The 22,172-nt window shown below is 44.0% G+C and overlaps 1 protein-coding gene across 12 annotated transcripts in view; it reads right to left on the bottom strand.

The window, feature by feature from the left end:
* Nucleotides 1–22,172, bottom strand: part of SCAP (SREBP cleavage activating protein) — a 113,341-nt gene that overhangs the window by 10,057 nt on the left and 81,112 nt on the right. For 8 of the 12 annotated variants that reach the window (XR_013313380.1, XM_077658768.1, XM_077658772.1 and 5 more), the window contains 10 exons: nucleotides 20,634–20,875; nucleotides 18,658–18,773; nucleotides 17,661–17,891; nucleotides 16,557–16,809; nucleotides 15,052–15,137; nucleotides 12,024–12,106; nucleotides 9,789–9,919; nucleotides 9,141–9,221; nucleotides 6,311–6,523; nucleotides 2,657–2,719 (listed from right to left, as the gene is read on the bottom strand). Coding sequence is in view for 11 of the 12 variants with exons in the window: in XM_077658768.1 (XP_077514894.1) it covers nucleotides 2,657–2,719; nucleotides 6,311–6,523; nucleotides 9,141–9,221; nucleotides 9,789–9,919; nucleotides 12,024–12,106; nucleotides 15,052–15,137; nucleotides 16,557–16,809; nucleotides 17,661–17,891; nucleotides 18,658–18,773; nucleotides 20,634–20,875 (1,499 nt within the window). In the remaining variant the exon portion in view is untranslated. The remainder of the gene's footprint in view (nucleotides 1–2,656; nucleotides 2,720–6,310; nucleotides 6,524–9,140; nucleotides 9,222–9,788; nucleotides 9,920–12,023; nucleotides 12,107–15,051; nucleotides 15,138–16,556; nucleotides 16,810–17,660; nucleotides 17,892–18,657; nucleotides 18,774–20,633; nucleotides 20,876–22,172) is intronic. The other 4 variants (XM_077658774.1, XM_077658776.1, XM_077658767.1 and 1 more) reach the window with 1 other exon arrangement.

Genomic DNA, 22,172 nt, shown 5'->3' with positions numbered 1-22,172 from the left:
TGGCGCCTCTTGTCCTAGGAAGTCATCACGCTTGTACTTGCGAGATTGGCCTGTGGCGGCAATACCTGTATTTTGGTTCTTGCTATTTTCTACATTACAAGAGCTTTCTTTTCAGTAAGAGTGGTGTTTTTGTGATCAGGAGCTGCTATTCTATCGATACAAGCCAACTTCAATTTCTCCTCAGTGTCCCTTTAAAAACTTGTGAAACGCGGCCGGCAGCAGTCGAATGCGTCAGAGCCAAAGAGAAGCTATGCGTGAGCGCTGTCCCTTATATGCAAGGTTCTTAATAAAAATTCAATAATTACTAGTCCTTTATTACCGAATGTTTTCCACACTGATGTCTGTTACAAAAGAGGTCCGCTTAATGGGAAAGGCAGGGTGGCTAAGCAAGTGAGTGATAAGTGTGTCTTATTTCCGATTGTCTGTTACATCCGTATTTCTTATAACGGGGTTCAACTGTACTTGGATAATCCACACTAAGCCCTAAAGGCCCGCCAGGATGCACAGAGCTCTACTGCAAAAAAACCTGGTTAACTCAGGTGCAAATCAGCACTGTCACTGGCACTGTAGCTGCTACCTGATGTGCTCACACTGGCAGTCACTTTCCCAGATGAACGATAGGTGGCACAGGCACAAACTTCTTTCATCACCATAAAATTTTGGAGTATGCACGACATACACAGTGTGCGTGCAAGCATCATATGTGTTGCGATGGAATCCGAATCAACACGGCCATTGGCAGTTGGTTGGTTCACTTTGCCGTCGCTCACTGCTGTCACCAGTCAGGGGAAAATATGTGAATGTAGAGGGTGCACTATTTTATCATCCTTGATACCGTACAAACGTGTGTAAGGGCAGCACCCGTGTATGGGCTGCACCCAGAAGGAAATATTAGAAAAAAATAATATCTGTATAAGGGCCGCACCCAAACTTTCCACACGACCCACGCGGGAATAGCCTTCGAAATGCACGCGCCGTGGCCTCCGCGATCAGCCCCGGCTGCGAGCAACGGCGCGCTTGATCGCGGTGGCGACGCATGCGCACAGGGGCTTCCAGGTGCCACCCATGGATGGCGCCAGAGGCCGCGGCTCATATCATCATCGTCAACTTTTTCCTCCGTCGCGAGCTCCCGCTATCTCCCGCTATCCATATTGGCATCAGTATCACCAGTTCCAGTGTTTTGTGGCTGTCAGCATGGGAGTTGTGGTTCACCGTAGTTGTGACTTCTGCATGCTGCCACCGAGCGTTGTAGTTTTAGCAGTTTTAGCTGGGCAAGCACCTTAGTAGCTACACGGCTGGGAGGTTGCTGTCGAACACGGCAAGCACGCGGCGGGCAAGAAATTCGATGTGGCCGAGAAGTGCGTCTGACAATGGTGAAACCAACAGGATGCATTTAGGAGCACAAGCTGCAAAAAGCGCCTTTTCCGAGGCAGGCCGTGCAAGTTTCCCGAACTGGAAGAAGAGCTGCTCCGCTAAGTGATAGAAGTGCGGAACAACAGCTACGCGTTGACAGCGGACGTGCTGCGCGACTTCTTGTGGGATGAGCGTGCACCGGAGCACAGCACCAGCTCAGAGTCGAAATACACTGCGAGTGGCGACTGGGCATAGAATAAAAGTTGCTGATTTCCTGATTGGTGTGTTTCTACTTAAAAAAAAGTTTTTTTTCCTCGCAAATCACGTGTATGGGCCGCAACCTGCAAATTGGCCCTCAAATCTGGGAAAAAAAGTCCGCGCAGCCCTTACACGCTTTTATACGGTACCCATTAGGCGCCAACAGATGGCCTTCTGATTACACTGTCACTGTTGTTACCATTGCTTGAGACGCCCTAATCTGTGGACATACCGCAACGTCCAAACTCGAGAGAAGTACATATGTCGCCAAAGTGCTCAGAGAAAAGTTGGTGACTGCCCAGGAGATCGATGAGTGAAAATGAGTGAGCATGTGAAATGTGAGCGAGCATGGGTTGTGCAAAACTCTGAACACAGTGCAGACACCATTCCCAGATCTGCTTGGGCTGTGGGGGAAGACGCAGCATCAACTTAAGTTTAGAACCAGTTTCCTTAATTTTCTTTTTTTGGCAAGCAAGGGCTGTGAGTTGGGGATCGGTTGATTTATGTTCGGAGCTTACTCATACAGGACAATATACACAAATAATAAAATGGCAGCTGCCATCCCTGCCGCTGCTGTTGGCACACATCGATGCCAAGAGATAGAGGTCTGCTGTAACAAAGTGTGAACCAGGTTAGTGGCCTCGTAATTTGGATAGTACTATCCAAATGTACATTGTAAACAAATCCAAAGTGAACTATATAAAGTCAATGGCAGAGATAGGAAGACCAACCAAACTCGGCAGATACATGTATGTTAGCAATATCCAAACATCTGTTGAAACCAGACCGATAGTAACGAGATTGCTTGTTCTGGGCTGATTCACCTTTCCTGCTGCTACATCCAATCATACTCTTGGGACAGAAACTCAGTGGCTAGTAGCCACTACCATGATTGGCGTACATGAGCCCTTTGCATGCCAAATCCTCCCCCAACTTTTCAAACCTTTTGCAAACTAACAAAAAGAAAAGAAAGGAGGAAAGAAGCAATCAGGAACATGAATTCGAGCCAATAGTTGGCGTTACTTGAAGATGGTTTTGTACTTACTTCCTTGGCTGTGACGACAATGGTTTCAGACAGAAGTGCCATAGTGTTGCAAAGTGTGTTTGCCTGTGAAGACAAAAAAGGTTCAGGAAAGGAAGGTTAGCAGCCAATGCACAATACTCTGCTGTTTCTGTGTAAGCCCTACTGCTGATAAGCAAGTAAATTTAACAGCAACCTAAAATGTCTTAAGGCTATGAAAGAAGGCTACCACAAGCTATACTTGGCTCACTTCTGCAACATAATGACAGCAGCACACTCAGCACTCACAGCTGTATGTTGTGAAAAGGGTACCCGTGTACGAGGGCATGGGTCAGACTGCTGAATGGAAAACATGAAAAAAAAAAATAGTAGGCCCTAGAGCCATGTGCTCAGTTTCCATAGGCGAGAATGCGCACATGTGACATGTTCAGATTAACAGTAACCTACCTTGCTGCTACAATTGGAAGTGCACATTTTACGCTCTGAAAGTTTACACAGCAATGTCTAGTGGAAATGGACACAAAGGCACTTGTCATTCACTCAATATTCTTGATTATAGCACGGTAAAAGCTTGTAAATGTCATTCCCTTAAAGGGACAGTGAGCACAAATCCATTCAGTTTTACAGGCTAGCTGTTAATGGGTAGGTTCCCGGGTGAAGAGCGTTTGTTGTCGTCATAGTTGTCAAAAAGCATCCCTGCAGCTGAATGTGATCGGAAGGAGGGGGGAATCAAGCATGAACAAACTGCATGGGAAGCCACCCGAAGGGGACACAATCATGTAACCCCCCCATGCACACAGCCCGTACTTTGCGCCTCACACTAACTTTTGCAAAACTTAAGAGTGAAGGTTCCCTGGAAAGGTGTGCTTGCATTCCTATTCATTTCGTGTCCATGCTCACCAAGGGGCGGGATATTTCTGCGCAAAATCATCGTTGCATGCCAGCTAGTGCTATGATTTTCCGTATTACAAGTTTACAAGTTGTATAACTGGCATCAATTCTATTCTGTCCTCAACAAAAATCAATTCTAAGGGTCTGTCTCCATAAGTTGTTGTTTGCATGGCAGCGTATCTATTGCTGAGAAAAAAGAATTTAAAAATTTACCCACCGATCGATTCAAACCCATGACATCTACGACGACAAGCACTGTGCGACCACCATTAGAACATGAATGGCAGTGCAGCCTAGCCTTGCAATCTGCACATAAAACACTGTGCCAACACAACACACTTTACTTGTGAGATCGCCCAAAGATAGCAACACCTGGATTTCATTTTTTGGCCTTTTCAGCTTATAAAAACTTGCACTTTCCATGCAAGTATCACCTTTGTCATTAGATGCTGTAATCTTTCAGTACAGGCCAACTTCAATTCACCCTCAGTGTCTTTATTAATGCGAAAGCATTTGTAAGCTATGTCGGCAAGGTAGCGTCCGCAACTCATGTCCGAAAACGTGTCCGAAAAACATGTCCGCAGCGATTGCGACGTTATCAGAAGAGGTAGCATCAAACGAATGGTTGCAATCGATAAAGGACGATATGAGGATGCTGTGCAAAAGAATTAAGTCAATAAAATGATTACTTAATTAATAAGAGCCAAAGATGTCTAAAAAAGCGTCGAAATAGCGCGGATGTCGATATAGTGAATGGACAGGAAAACAGCAGTGGATGGCACAATATAGTAGAAAATTGTGCAAAATAGTGAAAATAAAGTTCAAAAAGGATTGAAAAGTGTTTGATGAATGAAAAGCAATCGATTAAAAAAATTGGATCGATTTAGAGTAATTAATTAGAAGCAAAAGTCAATGGACGGCTGAATAGGCTAGATGGGAAGGCATATATTAAGTGGACGGGAAGGCAACCATGGCGCCAAATTTGAAAGCCTAAAATGGGTGATAGAGATGAAAAGAGGGTATACAGTCGCCGACCGATCTTTCGGACTCGAAGGGACCCAAAAATTGGTCCGAATAATCGAGCAGTCCGAAAAATCCGTGAAGTACAAAGAAATCACTTTATTGAGATGAAATCAGCTTAGAAAGTCACTGATTTTACCTTGCAGCAAATTTCTCTTGCTGGCGACAATTTGCTCCTGTATTTGCGCCAAAGTTGTGCTTTCACTGTACACTCTAGACAGCAAGTTCACGGCGTTTAGCTGAACACTTCCTCCGCTTCTTTGACGGACCTGGCAGCACCGGAGGGGCCATGTTGTCCACAACCCGAGTGTGCACCACACCGCTCATCAAGCATACGCAAAGACAAGGCACTTTTTATTCAAAGCGGTGGAATCGCCAGACGCAATCACAAAACGACGAACGGATGTAACATTGTGAAGACGGAGCGCCACTCGGTCGATGCGGTCGGAGAAACCCAAGCGACGAAACGGGGAATAGCGAACTTTACCCGCCGTGGTGGCTTAGTGGTTAGGGTGCTCGGCTACTGATCCGGAGTACCTGGGTTCGAACCCGACCGCAACGGCAGCATTTCAATGGAGGCGAAACTCAAAGGCGCCCATGTGCTGTGTGACATGTCAGTGCACGTTAAAGATCCCCACCTGTCCCCAGGTGGTCGAAATTATTACGGAGCACTACAGAAAATATTCTTTCACTCCCTCCTTTATCCCTTCCCTTACAGCACCCAGTTCAGGGAGAGGAGATAGATACTACGCCGTTTCCTTTCGCCATAAACCAATTTACCAATTTTCAGTGTATAGACAAGCGATAACTGCCTGCGACAACGTTGGCAACAAAAAGCAAGTTGATGGCAATGACAATCCCACTGCCACCTCGAAGTGGCAGAGACCACAGGGACCTCTACTGGCAAAAATGAGGTACCGGAAGTATGCCAAGTCAATCCAACTGCAGAGTAAATCCACCTCAATCCAAGATGGTGCCTATTGCGTTGCCGAAAATACGATAAGATGGCCGATTTTGGGCCGCATGCGACTGAAATTAGTCCGAAAAATTGAACTTTCGGACTTTTAAAGTGCGAAATATCCGCCGCGAATATGTATGCGCTTCTATGGGGTGACTGACGGTGCCTCATTAAGTCCGAAATATCCTGCAAGTCCGAATTACCCGTCGGCTACTGCAATCAGAGTAAAACTGATAAATTACGGTGAGTAATTACGGAAATGGAAAAAAATGTAGAATTAAGTGGACAGGAAAGCAGCCATGGCACCAAATTTGAAAGCTTTCTAATTCCTCCAATGCTGGTAGCCGCAGTGATCTCTAATTTTTTCTGAAAGTCAAGCAATTAGGACTGCCTGCAAGATCCCATTGAACTTTTGTTTATCGGCAGCGGCAAACCTCATTTATCAGAGCTGTGCACCGCTAAGCTGGCTGGTATCAATTTTCCTAAAGCAAAAGGGCAAAACCAGAACTGAATGGCAGAGCAAGTACATACTATCATCATCAGCATCACTACCTGCAGCTGCTGTACAACAGCAGTACCCTCAAGCTTCTTGGATTTCCTTTTTCACTTCTTTTTTTACTAATCACCACTATGAGCTTTCAAATGGTTACTTCTCCTGGAGTGCAGTGCCGTAGGCATGTGGCCGCTGCAATATTGCTGTTAGTAGCTCCTCATATTTATTTTCAGCCTGTGAGTGAGTCAGCCCTGCGCATCCATTTCAGTGACAGCCGAGACTGGTAGCTTCAGCCTACAAGTGCACTGGCTCTCACCTGGTACAGGGTGTGCAGCAGGTGCCCCTGGCTCTTCTCCCAGATGCGAAGCCGCGAGTCTGCCCCCAGGCTGAGCAGGTAAAGGCGAGTGGTGCGCAACGCTATGACAGCACCCCTGTGTGCTGTGAGGCTGTAGGCACATGTGCCCGTCATCAGGTCCCACACGCACACCAGACCATCCTGGCAGCCACTCACCGCCGTCGAAGCACCTGGCTGCATGACAGATTCCATGCTTGTCACCACACCTTGCTCTTCCCAGGCACAAAGTTCACAGAACAACGATTCATGCTCCAGCCCCCAGTTTACCCCATAATGTTAAGTGTACGTGTATGATGCAGACTTAAAAAATGCAAATGGTTTTTAAGCATGCTAGCAGAAGCAAACAAACTCCTCACATTACTGCAGAAACTGTCTTTTCCAAAATATTTATTGACGCAGGCTCCAGGGATGCAGGAGACCTTCTCAAAGATAACTCACTGCAAGAGCTAACCATAACAGCAGAACACCTTGAAATGTCTGCGGCCATACTATTGCAATGGCAAATAATGGAAGCGTTGAATCTGGTTTTTCACTTTTTGTACGCACTTCAGTATTTGTGCAGTTTTATAATTATTATTCGCTCAGAAATTACTAAAATATGTTAATTTTCATTATGCAGTCATCAAACTTTTTTCATAAAGCTACCAGGTCTTTACATTCTTGTAATGTGCGTACCACTACTGGTGAATATAGTAGCATAATTTTTGTCCAATTTTTCATTACTTGGGTATTGCAAAGATAAACCCATTGAAGAGTGAGGAAGGATTCCTTCCGCATGTCATTAGGAAATAATAGAGAGGTATGGTAGTTGTGGGCTGGAGCCAGACACCAGTAGTTGGACAGCATTAGGAGAACCAAGCGGCGGGTATGATTTTTGCTGATGATGAGATAACAGGCATAATATCGATTCACTAGGCCTTTCATCGAAAGTAACCTACTGCACCTTCAGGCCTATACTACGTAACATTTCTTTAAAAGTTGCAATGAATCACAGCTCTAGCATCAGTTGAAGAACTCAATGTACTCAACAGAGACTGCTAAGAGTAAAGAAATTTGATCTGTTGTTAGCCTCGACAAAAGCACGTCAAGTTTCTGCAATTTTGTGCTCAATTTACATACGATGCTTTCTAGTTAATAGAGTTAACAGAATCACGGCGCCAAAGTTCATGGTCGATTGCATGATTGGCAATTGATATCTTCCACAAACTACCACTAGGAGATGCGGTTCAGAGAGCACTGCGAGAGAGTAACTCAGGGAAACGTTTTACGGCACTGATACGAAACATGACAACTCAATTCACACACCACCAAAACTTACTTTGCAACAGCTTTTCTGTTGCTCTTAATGAAAGTTACATCTCTGTTATACAGGTGTTTTCAACAGCAGTTCAGATGACCGTTGGCTAAACTGAACAGCAGATAGTGGTGTAACACGACAGCACTAACTAACATCGAGATCTCAAAGGCAGCTCAGTAGAATTGAGGTCACAGGTTCCAGGTGAACGGGTCAACTGATACGATGGTGGTCGACGCATTCGTCGCATTCGACGAGTCGATGGAGTTTCCCACTGCCTGCCGTATGTTCCCATATCCCTCAAAAGTTTCTGTCCAGGCTAGTTTTAATTCTAAACCTACAATTTCCACTAATTGCATGAGTGAAGCATGCAAATGCGTGAAGCAGCGTAACAAACCGAGTAAGCCAAACATACCACTATTGGACTGTCATGGCTCAGTGTGATATTCAGATGTGGCAAACACAAAGCAGAAAATTTGCACAGAAATTGCAATTCAGTGATATACTAATGTGTGGAAGTAAAGCTTAAAATTACAAATACCAAAGTGCAAGCATATTTTTGTTCGTAAATTGCTCACACGTGGTGGGATCCCATGATCTGGAGGTTGAACCGAGTTTCGCCAAATGTGCCGTGTACCTGATTGCAGCTTACTGCCATTAAGCTAAATTTCAGTTGGAGAGCTCAATTGCTACTTAACTAAATAGCAATTGAAAGCGCCCATATAACAGGGGTACAAGTTCTTGGAGACTGAGAGGCTAGAACACAATACATAGAAATCACGACTTTAGCAACCAGATTTCAGCTTAAGGAGGAGGACGCGAGGATCGAAAGTAAAGTTTTTTACTTTTTGGCTTAGAATGAGGAAATTTGGCAGCCTTTTTGAGAATTGCACTAAATGATTAAATACAAATTTGCACTGATAGATCTTCAGTAGTTATTGACATCACAAATTTGTATGCGCTTCACTGCTATACCAACGTTGCAGAAAACCTGACCTGACAACAAAACATGGTAGGAGCCTGCAAGTTTTAAAAAGCCAAGGAATGGTTCATGCAGTGACATTCTCCAAATATTTTTATCAGCCTGATTTTTTTCTATGCAGAACATTGTATCCATGCTTGCATAATGCACTCATTATCATCACATCAAGGTAGTTGCAGAGTAAAAAAATTAGGAAAGCAACTAAAAAATGTAAGCATGTCACTGCATAAAGAACTTAAGGAACGCAGTGCGACAAACCACATGAAAATCCATGAAGCCATTGTCATGCTTCGCTTTCTGCATGCAGAGAAGTCTGGCCAGAAAACACTTTTGAGAAAATTTTTGGGATGTAATTAAAAAGACCTCATAGATACCAAATCTGATGTTTTCTAAATTTTTTTTTTTCAACATTTTTGCGATTTGAACCTCATGTCCTCCTTTAAGGTACTTCACTTCATTCCAATGTATCCCAAAGTGCATCAGTAGCAGACTGATTAATGCAGAGGGCTACATACCTTTTCAACGTGGATGGCAGAGATGCCCCCAGAATGACCGTGGAGAGTGTACACACACATGGCTGTGTCGCAGCGGAACACCTGCAAGAACCGCCCACAGACAGACAAGAACCAATGATTATGGGAAACTAAAAAAGCAACTCAATCAATGCAACAAGATTATGACCTTTGTTTTAAAGGTACAGTTGTTCACAGGCACCTGGGGCATTCAAGAACGCCAACAAATGATAATATCAACAAAAAGGGCAAAACAAAAGTGGGCGTTTGGTCCAGTTGACTTACTGTCTCTACAAGGCCATTTGCATTTCAGTAAGCTCCAAACCCATCAAGCATGCGGACCTAACAAGCTGAAGCAGTTACTTCAAGAGGTCTGTTCTTGGTTTTAACTGTGTTTCAAGATATAAGTAAACCACGAGTACCTAATCATTATTTTTACAGAAAAAAACCATGTGACCAAGCTACCAAAACAGTCCAGCCCACAGATGGGCTGAACAGCCAGTAAGTACTCTTCACTTTATTACTGGAACATTCATATCAGCATTCTCTCAAGCTAGCACAATCAATATCCAGCTATATAATGGTACAATAAACCATTCACGTACTACCAGATGAATTGCAGAGATGAAACAAATGCTTGATGCACCTAACCTTCAGCAGGCGATCCAGGCTTCCAGTGACTATCTGGCCCCCTTCGACACAGACAACTGAGATGGGCTGAGTGTGGGCACGGACACTGTTCACCCACACGAGTTTTGCCTGCACATCTGCACTCTCCCAAGCTGGAATAGAGAGGGGCACGGTTGGGAGAAAAAACAGCGAGGCAAGTAAAAGCACATTCATTCACATAGGGAACACCGAAGAGTCCTGAGATCCGAAGTTTCTAGAAACACTCGCAACGTCCATTTTCCCCAATACCCAGCAAACGCAACGCCGCAAAAAGCTCACTGAAGTGGCAATCAGCACTTCTCAGCCGCTTGTAATCACATAAAAATCTGCAACTGACCTAGAGTAACAGATTTCAAGATAAGATGCATGTGCATATATAAAAATATATAGTACTGTAAAAGCTGGTTAATTCAAACCGTGCGCGGACACCAATGCAGTTCAAATTAAACGAAGTTTGAACCAGCTGTGAAGCAATCAGGTAGTGAGATTACCCTATTTTACCCTTTAAACAAGTTCACGACCACCTTCCACATTTTTTTTTCCTGGAAGGCAATGGCTAGCACCTTCTGTTCCAAAGCCTGAACATAATAGAAGGCCTCCTCTTTGCCTTCAAAACTGAAGGAGAGGTGAGAAGCATTCAGTGCACCCGCAGCACAGGGCTGCATCGCAATTGCGAAGGACATGTGGCCAGCTGTGAATTTAGACAAAAGGGTAGGTCGACAGTGCTGACATTCACACTAGCAAGCGCGAGCCATGACCTACAGGTAGCTTTCCTGCATGGTATTGTTCAGAATGGGAGTTGTCGGTTTTGACAAGTTCCTATTCACTTCCGAAGAACCACTGATCGGTTTTGCAGTTTGCGACTCAGGTAACTCAAGACTAGAAGGCTGGAAAATCAAGCAACGTGCAACTATCCTGTGACTGTCACTTTTCAACCACATTGGTCACAGAACCTCCTTTACTTGCAAGAGTGAATTCACGTGTTGCGAAGGTTGTGCAACTGTATTGGTTGAAAAACGATGGTTAGAGGATGGTCGCATGCTGCCCGGTTTTCCAGCCTTGTGACACTAAGTCACAAATAAGGTCGACAGCATGCTTTCCAGTATCATATGCTTGTTGGCAATGCCTAGTTTCGATAACAGACGGGTGTCAATGTAATGAAAGATTTCAATCTTCCTTTTTTAAGAGACATGGCATGGTATAACAAAGACGTGCAGTAAATGTCAGTGAAAGTTCCTATTCCTTCGTTTCGCTAGCACCAGTGGCGCTGCAATGCAGCTGGTTTTATTGGATCTCGGCACTGATGGCGCCATCCATCACTTAATAACAATAGCTAATGCAACAGGCTACAGAAGTCACAAGTCTCAGAGGTCACGCAACTAGATGCTGAAGCTATGCCATCATCGACCTGGAAGACAGAGTTTTCATCCTCCTACACCTCCCTTCAGACCTCACACGCCAGTTTGACCTTCTCCATACCTCCTCTGAAGAGGTGGCACAGCCTCATAAGTGGCTGATCGGGTTGGCCATGTGCCCACACTACCCAGATGAGGCCACATGTAGTTCGAATTATCTATAGTGGGATCGACATGCATTCAGACTAATGAGCTGCTTTTTACAGACTTAAATGGAGCATGAACAGACACAGTTATACAGTCCATATTATCCAACAAGTTCAAATTAATAAGTTCAAATTAACGAGCTCTTACTGTATACAGTATATACACCACCAAGATTACTACAATACTATTTTCGTTTGATGTGGAACAAATAAAAAAAAATGATCTCCAAATCTGTGTGTTCACTCTGTTCAACCTGAATTAATGTTGGTGCATTAGCCTTTTATTTGAGCTGCGCAGCCTATCAGACCGATTTTTGTGCACAATGCAGGAAATATGAGTCCCACATGGTAACCAAACAAGCAAGTATTTTAGCTCTGCTTTCATCTATTCAAAAGTATCCGATTCTCCAAATTTAATTCAAGCTGAATTCAGATCAATGAAATGTTCAAGTTGAAAATTAAACATTTATATGCACTAAACTCTGGCCCTGCTTCAATGTCTTCGTACAATTAAAAAACATGCACACATGACAACTTATGTCAGCCTACAGTGGTTGCTAACATCCCCTTAATACTCTGCATTAGATTATCATGCCACAACTCATTCCCCCCCCCCCCCCCCCCACCTCAAAAAAAAAGATGCAAAAAGCTTTTACCTGCTGCATCAGATGATCGCCGATCACAGTACATCTCAAGGTGCCAGCACTCCAAAATGCCACTTATTCTTGATGTGATGATTCTGCAGAAGTAAACTACGATCTTCAATATCAAAATCAACAAACACTAGGGCCAAGTACATCAAGCAGATCAGTTTCTGACAGTAGCATTCTTAGACAATGCTTTTTAAAGTGCCAACTACCAGTAAAATGGCTATGTGAACTCACATCTTAAGATATATGCTCATAGATTGCTGGTGGTATGAAAGGGTACGATTTTGTGGATACATCAAAATGTATAAAATGTACACCTTATGCACTGGCATGGCTCTCACAGTATGCCAGCCAGTGAAAAGCTCTCAGGAAGACTCCCGTGCTGCAAGTGCCTGCAGGCTCAGTGTGCCAGTCAACAGCTTGCCTCAACGACAGGAACTGGGGCCGAAGCAGTGTTGCCGGCATCGATAAGCTACAGTCTTCCCAGTGGGCTATGCACATTTTGAGATGTGTGGGCATGAATGGCCCTCACAAGGGGGGAAATGCCAGAGTGAGGGGGTGGCCACAATGTTGCCCTGCTGGCAGTGTTCATGCGTGTGGCACTATACTATAGGGGTGGAAGAGCATTATGTGCGGTGCTCATGGCCCTGTGCATTGGTTCTCTGCTGCACACACAAGATGAACTCTATTACAGGTGCCCCCTGAGATCATCATCATCAGCCTAACTATGCCCACTGCAGGATAAAGGCCTGATTAAATCCCCACAACAAATACTGTATTTACTGGAACATAATGCGAGCTTTTTACTGGGAATAGAAGTGAAAATCAGCCCTCATGTTATAGCTGAATATTATACAGACAAAGCCACATTATGCCGTATTTGCTTGCACGTGGCTCACGCGTCGCGTCGTATAGCTCAATCTCCACCATCAGGAAATGAAGAAAAAAAATTTGAGGATTGCACTCAAGTCTGCTTAAGAGCGGAACTCTCCTTTTCCTCATTTTCTCCCTCCTTTCTTCATTTCCCACGGCCTTCACGTGACTCGAACCCACGACCTTTGCGGGACTCAAAACCACAACAGTCACTATCAGTAGCTATCATTATCACTATCTATCACTATTTTTTACTATTTATTTTATCACTACTATCATTACATATATGTTGCTTATCAACTGTTGCTTAATCAACTTTTACATTTTATTTTAATTACCATACAACTTATGATTGACAGTTGGGCGGAAACTTTTGCAGACAACTTCCGTCTACAGCTTAAGTCTATAACCTCCGTCCACATCACTAAGGCTTACGCCTTAAAACAAAGTTGTGATGTTGTGTAGGACAACCAACAAAAGCTTGAAACAGCAAACGTTCAGCTAAAGTAAAAGGTGCAATGCATCACATATCACACCAGCGACGGTGCAATAAGAAGCTCGTCACCGGGGATGGTACACATCAAGTACAAATTTGATGATTCGTCCCATGGAGAGAATGATAGAACATGCAAGATGTAAAGGCCTTCACTTTTTTCTGTTAAAGCTCGGCAGACACCCTTAATGTCCGCACCACAACCGATGTCGCATGTTAACAGCAGTGATCCAATTTGGGTGCACAGTAACTTTGGTGTTAAAAGGCACGCTAGCCGGCTTTCTTTGCGAGCAGTATCGGATGCGCTTTTCAGCGAAATCAAACTTTCTTGCATGCTGCCATGCTGTTTTTCAACTGCTCTGCACATAAGTCGAGGAGTGCCAAGTATGGTAAGTAACGTTCAACAGGCATGACTCACCCCACGGCTGAGCGAGTGAAAGAACTTTTGTTTTTATGACAAAGCCTCTAAAGCGCATGATCGACGCGGTGATGGCACGGATGGGCTCCGTGCTTATCAGTCTTTTCTGACAACCCTTCACATGGCTCTTGAAACTTTTGTGTACTTTATTACTTTGTTATGGCTCGAAGGCAGCCTATCTCATATTTCTATGAAGATGAGACACAGAAAGGCAATTTTTGAGGTACTTTTGTTCATAAACTTCTACTAAACTTTCAGTATAATGTGGCCTTGTTACCCACAATACATTCGTGGACATCCCCCCCCCCCCTCCTTGGGGGCCCATTTCAGGCACGCAAAAGCGACCCTCGCATAATTATCGTGGTCGGCGCGTTATGTTTGGGTAAATACAGTATTCATGTATACACAGTAGAATCTCAATGACACAATCACAGTTGATACAAATTTCAGGATTATATGAATTTGTGAAACTTTCTAGCAGGAGAGCATAATGTACAATGTGCAGGATTACGGATGATCCAAAAACTCTCCCGCACGACCACACCCTCGCAAACAGCGAATGCACTCTCAAACGCTTGAGTGAGCAGTGAGTGGTGGCATGCGACCCGTATATCGCCTACATAGCTCACATGGCATTTGCCAATCACGTGGTACGCACCACGGGCAAAGAGTGCACATAAGAGCGATGGTCGCATGGTCAGGTGGCCGTAACTAAATTCCGTCATAAGTGAAAAGATCTGCATGAATCCATTTTCCATGCTTCTACAAACGGATTTTGTTTTGCTTTGGACGATACGAATTTTCGTTGATATATTTTTCACGACTCTGTAAGATCCGTACTGAGATTCTACTGTATGCCTTAAAAGGTAGAATGGCTCAAATAGCAGGGCGCTGCACATGGCATACGTATAGAGTAGGTTCAATCCTCACCAGTGATGAGGTGTCCTTTTCCCGTTTCTTCTGAATTATTGAACATGCAAAAAATTAATAGAACTCATTTCCTAAATGTAGTCATTAACTTTCATTTTTCTCCAGTTTCATCAGCTGTTCACTTTTGTAGGCTCTACGCCTGTGTAACAAAACATATTTGGTACTGACTCCTTAACATGCAGCTCATTTTTTTCATTTCAGAAGATTTCACAAGAGTAAGATAGAAAGACGTGCTTTCTACTAAAACTCACTTTCATCAAAAAAAACTACCCAAGCACTTTCAACTGCAGGGTATCATCAATAAAGTGACGTGAGCTTACCTGTGACCAGAGACTGTGACTGTTGTTACTCCATCAGTGTTGTCTGTGTAAATGCCACAAAGGCGGCCCGTCGGCATATGCCAAAGCTGTTGAGAATAGCAAAGGAAAAAGACAACATAGGCTATGAGTCAGCCAATGAAAACACAAGGCTAGAAGTTAATACATTAAAACTGTCCCCTCATTTTCTGAAGCATTGATAATTTGAGATTATCAAGAACAATAGCCTCTGCCTTCAATATATCTCAGTGGCCTCCCTCTTTAAGTCTGTTGTCAACTGTCACTTCCCCGAACACTGCATCACTCTCCCAAAATTATATTACTTAGTCCTGATCCAACAGCTTTCAACTCCACCAGCCATGAGGACTTCCACAACAGGTAGAGTTCCTTAGGAGTGAACTTGAAGTTGATTGACCTCACTTTTGCTTGGCTTTGTAAGGTGTATTATGGAGCTCCATCATGAGCACAGTCACAACATGCATGTTTTTGCTCAGGAGGCACCCTTATGACAGTGACTAGAAAGTCTGGAACTGTGCTTAGGAGCTCTATGAGAAAAAAATCTCAAGGGTCGGGAGGACAGGTCAGAACATTCTAGACCTACCCTTTGTTTCTGTGCCTGACTAAGTCTGACAAAATATACCATACAGTAAAATTATGCTAATTCAGACTTTACGGGACAGAGAAAAGGTCTGAATAAATCAAAGGTAAAATTTTTGGGGGGGGCCAAACATAAATCACAGCAAAGTGTCCCACATCAGCATTATTTTTTTCTTAACAAAACCTGTAATTGTTCCTTGCTTCATGCAAAAAATGTGTGGCAATAATGTTCTTTTTTTTTGCTCTTCTACAATATGGTGCAGTGCATGAACAATGTCGGATGAACAACCACATTTGTCCCCTTGGGCACTCAGGGCATGAACAGCCTTGCTCCCCACACCACCCCATAATACTGCACATGCACACACACAAATGTTTTATAAAACAATTACAGGTTACAAGGTTAGATGAATGTTGACTGCACAGTAAGCAACACACACACAACAAAAAAAAAAGAAAATGGCAGGCCATAGCACAAAATAAAAAAGCATGCTGTCATACTTTCTTGACTGATGATCAATGTGATGAGACGGCACCTTTACATTTCAGATGGACAACAGCGCCACGCGTGCTATATTGGCAATAATTTTGAGTCGCTCACTCACCATCGGCATAATCCTATATACAGCGCCCTGTGCAGAGCATTGCCTGTACATGTGCGAGCTCCATCGCCTGTCCAAATTAACCGAAGAGCAGCCGAATTCCACCGAATTAACGGGAGTTTCACACCACAGACTAGTGCATACTAGTATGTTTGACGGGACAGGATGGGGTGTCTGCATTATTTGGTTTTCCGAATTAATGAGGGCTGAATAAACGAAATTTACTGTATCTCATAAAGTAAAGTAAATGAAAGCCAAGTTCAACTGCATGTTAACAATCGAAATCGAGCAAGGCCTGCGCATACAAACCTCAATGCGGCCATTCTGGCACCCCACAACAAGCCAGTGACTGTAGCTTCCTAGGCACCAGATTGGCTGGAAGTCCAGCCCCGCCGCAGCATGACCAGAAACCCTGCTCGATGATGCATCCCCGCCGGCAGCTGCTACCAGTAATGGCTCTTCACTTATGGCTGCCGACTCCCTTATTTGGTGCATAGCCGATTCCCGGTCGTCACCTTCTCGAGACGACGTCATCGGTGTGTGCAGGCAGGGCATCACAAATCTGCAACCAATGACACAGTGAAAAGCAGTCACTACTAACCATCACTGGCCATGTCAGCACAGAGCATGGCACTAATGCGAGCAATTGCCGATGAGAAGGTGTGCACTCCAGCTTGCAGTAACCTGACTTCAATGGGCTGAATAGGTCAATGACACTAAGATCACACAGTTCACGCATGAAGCCAATGCCACAGTATATAAGGACGCTAGATACATTTTAAGCTTAAGATTTATTCCTAGCCCTACATTGGGAACGAATGTACTAATCACAACCAAGATAATGTGTTTTGTCAATGTGTCTGTCAAAGATTGTTTAGTGTGAGTGTACATGTCGGATACAACATTCAGTGAAGCACATTTTCATCTGCTAGGTCAGACTGCACCAAAAACGCGCCTGCTTTTTCTTGCCTCGTACCATTTTCCATCTCACCACACTAAGCACAATCAAGCCTTGAATTCCCGTGTGCATAATGCACATTTTGAGCAGCAGTTACTGCACCTCTTCCCTCCTAATAACCTCCTACTCCTCTCGATGCTAAGCACAAGGAGAGGTGCAGAACTTAATGCAACAGTTACTGCATTTTTAGTCAGCTGATGGCCTCCCCCTCCTCTCAATCCTAAACACGAGTGAGCTGGAATGCCGAAGTGCTGCCACCCCTTTCCTCTCCTCGTCACTTCCTCACACTTGGTGCGCTTTACCTCTCCCATAAAAGCCCATTTTTTTCTATCCAGGCTTCAGATGAGGACAGCGACTGACTTCCCTGCTTCAACTCAAATTCCTATAACTAGCTGTTGCCAGTAAAACAACAGGGACTGAATTCAGATGCACGCGGACGAAGCACAACGGCTTGCCTTGAGAAGTCATAACCCTTGTTGCGACTGTCCTCTGGCGTGATGGCAGGAGAAAGGCCAGCAGGACTGCTTTGCCCCACAATAAACTCTGGAGGCTGCTCCCTGCTCATCTGACTGCTCAGACCAAAATCACAGGAATCTGTAGGCGATGAGCCGTATGTGGAATCTGAAGAGAAGCTGCCACTCTCGCGCAGGGTGTAGTTGTCCCTCCTTGGTCTCTTTGAACCACTCCTGTGAAGTCACAGTGCAGAGAAACTTCCATGTGAATGCACAAGCGAGATCTATTATTCATCAGTAGGAGCAATCTTTCAGCAACTTCTGGAAATTCAAAAAGCGAATCGAAGGCCACAGGCTTCAATAGCAGATTGTAATCGGTGTTCCAGAGCACCACTCTGAATCCGCGAAGCACAAAATACACCATGGTGTCGGCAAATCTAAATTGATGACTGGAACAAAAGACGTGCTCTTGGCTTTGTGGGGCAAGGTGGGGTGATCTGCTGCAGAGTGAGCTGCTGCTTATCCACAATTAGAACCCAGAATCTGAATCCAAATCACCCATTGAAACGCATTTCGGTTTGCGGAGCAAGAAACCGTGGTACGGACCACTGATTGGAATACACCAAAAGTCATGCAGTTATAATGGCAAAGACAACAGAACTATGTTTGCAATATTGAATACAGGGCCAAAACCACAAGAAAATGCTGAAGATTTTGAAAGTTCACTGAATGCAAAAGCTTGCCCAGCACATTATGAATAAAGAACAACTGCAACATATTCCTAATGTGCCTGCGACTTCCAAGATTAATTGCACAAAGTTTTACCATTCCTTCATTACGCAAGTGAGAGAAGTTTAAAGCCTTTAAACAGTACAAGATTACAAAATAAAGCACACGCCAGAGAGGCAGCAAGACCTAAGATGCAGTTTAATTTTTTAAAAAGATAGTGCACCAAGTTGCCACCAACAAGATTTGAAAAAGAGCAGCTCAAGGAACCTACCTCCTTCGATTGAGGACGTTGATACACTCTCCAGTATTGGAGTCCCAAATTCTTACATCACCGCCAAGATCAGAGCTCACGATAGTATTTTCCTCAGTGATGATGCATTCTATCTCCTGAAAGATAAAATGATTCATGGTGACCATTTGGGTTTCAGACCAACACTGCACTCAAATGATGAACAATCATTTAATAAATTTCTCTTCTGCAACATTTGAACAGCACATTGTGAATAAAAAACAGCTGCAACAAGGAGATATGTATGAAGCAGCCCCACTCGCAATCAAAAACCTGGATATAACAAACCACCATATAGCGAATTTCTCATTATTACGAAGTTTTTCAATTCCCCAACTTCGACCCCGTCAAAGCATGTGTATTTGAGATCTCCATGTAACGATGATGTTGAGGCATTTGACCTGGATATAACGAACTTGCAACACCAACTATATCTACTAGCCTGTGCTGAGTTAAAAAATTTGGCAGAAAAGTTTCATGATGATAAAGCACAAACTGACATGAGGGGAACTCCTACGATCGAAACGAGTGAACGCAATTGACACAATAGGCCATGCTTCAGCGCCACTGCCACATCTCCGCTACATTCACTTTTGAATCGTCATACCACATGGCACTACATCAGTTCCTGCTCAAAAGCAGTGAAAAATAATGGACATAGCAAAAACGAGATAGCACGAGCAGTGCGTGTCCATCGCTGCTGCGCGGTTGCTCGCATGACTCCAGAGCCTATAGCTCTCACATGTCGGAAGCAGGGATGGTGGGGCGCGCCAGCGACGCAAGGCAAAGAGTCCGTTTCCTGTGGCAACAGCGGCGGGAAGATTAAGAGAGGGAACGCGTGAAGCAGCAGTACCTCCGCGGCCAGTCTACAAGCGGCGGCGTGACAATGTGCTCTCTCCTCTAGGCCACGGTGCCCTTGCCTCCCCGCTCCACTCATAGCAGTGTTGTGCGATCCGTGGCGGAGGTGGCGGCGGCTGCTGCCACAGTCGCGTAATCAGCGCAATCACGAAACGTTTTTCCGCGTTTATAACTGAGTAACTGGGATTTCTGTAAACATTTTCAAGGTGATTTCACCTACATTTATTTCTTATTTTGGGTTCCATTCTGCACTGCCCTTCCTAGTTATTGCACGAAAACTGCATGTATCAAAAACCTGGAGGCAACAAAAAATCCTGGACTTTTTTTCAATTTTGTTATATGCAGGTTTAACTGCACGTGGCACATCGCGTCCTGTACAGCAGACAAAACATTGCAGTTTGTTTATTTATGCAAAGCGATGAGTAACTGGAATTCTTTTGAACACCAAAGTCTTTTATAGCGAATCTAATTAAAGACTCACAGCGATTCACTGACAATTAAATTTGGCTGTGCATTGAAAGCATTCAAACAGCATTTAAAAACACAGCCAACTTACACAACTTGAACTGGGCAGAGTATAAAATGTCAGTATATTCTAAGTTGGAATGAATAAAAAAAAATCAATGCATTTTGAATGTGCAGGAACACTGAACAAAACAAAATTTTAGCTGTAGTCCAACTCAAATCATGTACATACAGCAGAACCCCACTATAGCAAGCTCGCAAACAGAAAAGGCACTGGTATAGTAATACGGTCCCATTTTGCCTTTCATTAGCAAGTGAATTTCTTTTTTTCCATTTAAAGTAGAGGCATCTTTAATAAAGGAACAGTTATAATAGAGAGCGTTCAGCTATGGTGAAATACTTCCTGTGGAATGATGACATCTCTGCACATGTGCAGTCTAGTATATCTCAGTGCAGCAGACACAATTGGGTGTATAATTGCATAAACATCAGCATTGCAAGCCTGACATATGTTGGAGAGGGCACTGATGCCACCGGACAGTTTTTGCCTTCGTGGCCCTCCTAATGCTATCATATTAAATGTTTGAGAACCCCTGAGCTAGACCAACTACCTGCTGAGAAAAACATAGCCGCACCTGAGTGTGTCCTTGAAGTTCGATGGGGTACGTGTCCATCACAAGGAAGGTATCCGGGTCCCTGGACGGATACAGCGTAGACCAAGAAGAGCGCCACTCGGCGTAGTTGCGCGAACACATGCACCGGTACAGGGTCACAAACAGGTACACCACAAAGAGGACCGTCGGAATGGACAGCGCCAACACCAGCGTGGCTTCGGCACGGCTGGCAGGATGCATCAGGCCGTTGACAGAGTTCTCTGCTGGGAAGTAGAAAACATGATGACCCTCTCGCTCCTTGATCCAACCAGTCAAGCACACACAATTCATGCTATGAAAACTTCTAGAGGCTCCCTTGACCCAAGCTGTTCAACTTGCCCAAGGATATCTTGGCAGTCTGCCCAAATTTAACCGCCAAACATCCATGGCAATGACCATTTATTTGGTGGGCATCACTAATTTGTGAAAGACAAGTTCAAGGTGCAGAAGTGCTAAAAGCTTGAAATGTTTGGTCTGATCGGTCTAATATACTAGATGCTTATGGGAGGCTGCCAAGATGGTTTGACTGCTGTGACCTATAAAACCTAACAAGTAAATATATATCTCTCTATACCCTACAGTGGCAATTTCCCAGTCAAAGAGGTTGGCTTCCCAAACGCATCTAATTAAACTGAGTTATCAACTCAACCAATCGCAGCCAAGGTCCAGTGGTACAGGTCTAAAATGTAAGTAAAATTATTCATGTCGAAATTTTGCACTTATATTGAGTGGTTCCTCACATGGACAAGGCATGCATTCAGCAAAGCAAGTTGCTCTTTTATATGAGTATATATGGTTAGCGTGTTGCTTGTCGTTTTTGCATTTCTGTGTTCTCATTCTAAAAATTTGGTAATGACTCCAACATGGATTGGAAAAGGAGTAGAAACACTAAATTTATGGGGCACATTTTTTTTTCCAATAAACACTGTATGCAGCGTCAGTAACCCAGGAACAGAATTTATCACTTATCAATACATCATGGATAACTTAATATCGCAGAACTTCTATGCAGCAGTTTCAGTTTTGATTTCAGACAGTGTCTCAATGACACCGACTAGGACAACACAAAAATGGCACCTTTCCATTACATACACCTCCACATGTGCTCCACAATACTTTGAGCAATCAAAAGTTTTGCCCAGCATGCCAATCACACCTATCTACACAGGCTGACATAGCCATGCGTATTATAAACCCTGTTTCATGTGTCCCGATGATTGATGCCACTTGCAAAGTGTTCTGAAAATAAATCAAGCAAACTTCTGCATGCCCAAAAACCAATATATAGTAGAACCCTGCTGTTGTTTTTCACGGGACCGCAGAAACATACCAGCCGGTTAACGTAGTAGCCGGAAAGCATGCAAAAAAAAAAAAAGAAAGTACACAGTTGCTATTTTTTGTTTGTTTTTGTTTTACTTCTGGTAACGGGAACATGCAAGGCTTTGCAAGGCTTTGTGGCTCTCTCGGTTGTTCGCATGCATGGCTCTCCGTCTGCCTGAGCAGCCATTTGTAGAGAGAAAG

This window comes from Amblyomma americanum, chromosome 3 (genome assembly GCF_052857255.1).
Source record: "Amblyomma americanum isolate KBUSLIRL-KWMA chromosome 3, ASM5285725v1, whole genome shotgun sequence".
In the NCBI taxonomy this organism is placed as follows: domain Eukaryota; kingdom Metazoa; phylum Arthropoda; class Arachnida; order Ixodida; family Ixodidae; genus Amblyomma; species Amblyomma americanum.
The sequence above is the reverse complement of the archived record's forward strand: the minus strand, read 5'-3'. Positions and strand labels throughout refer to the sequence as shown.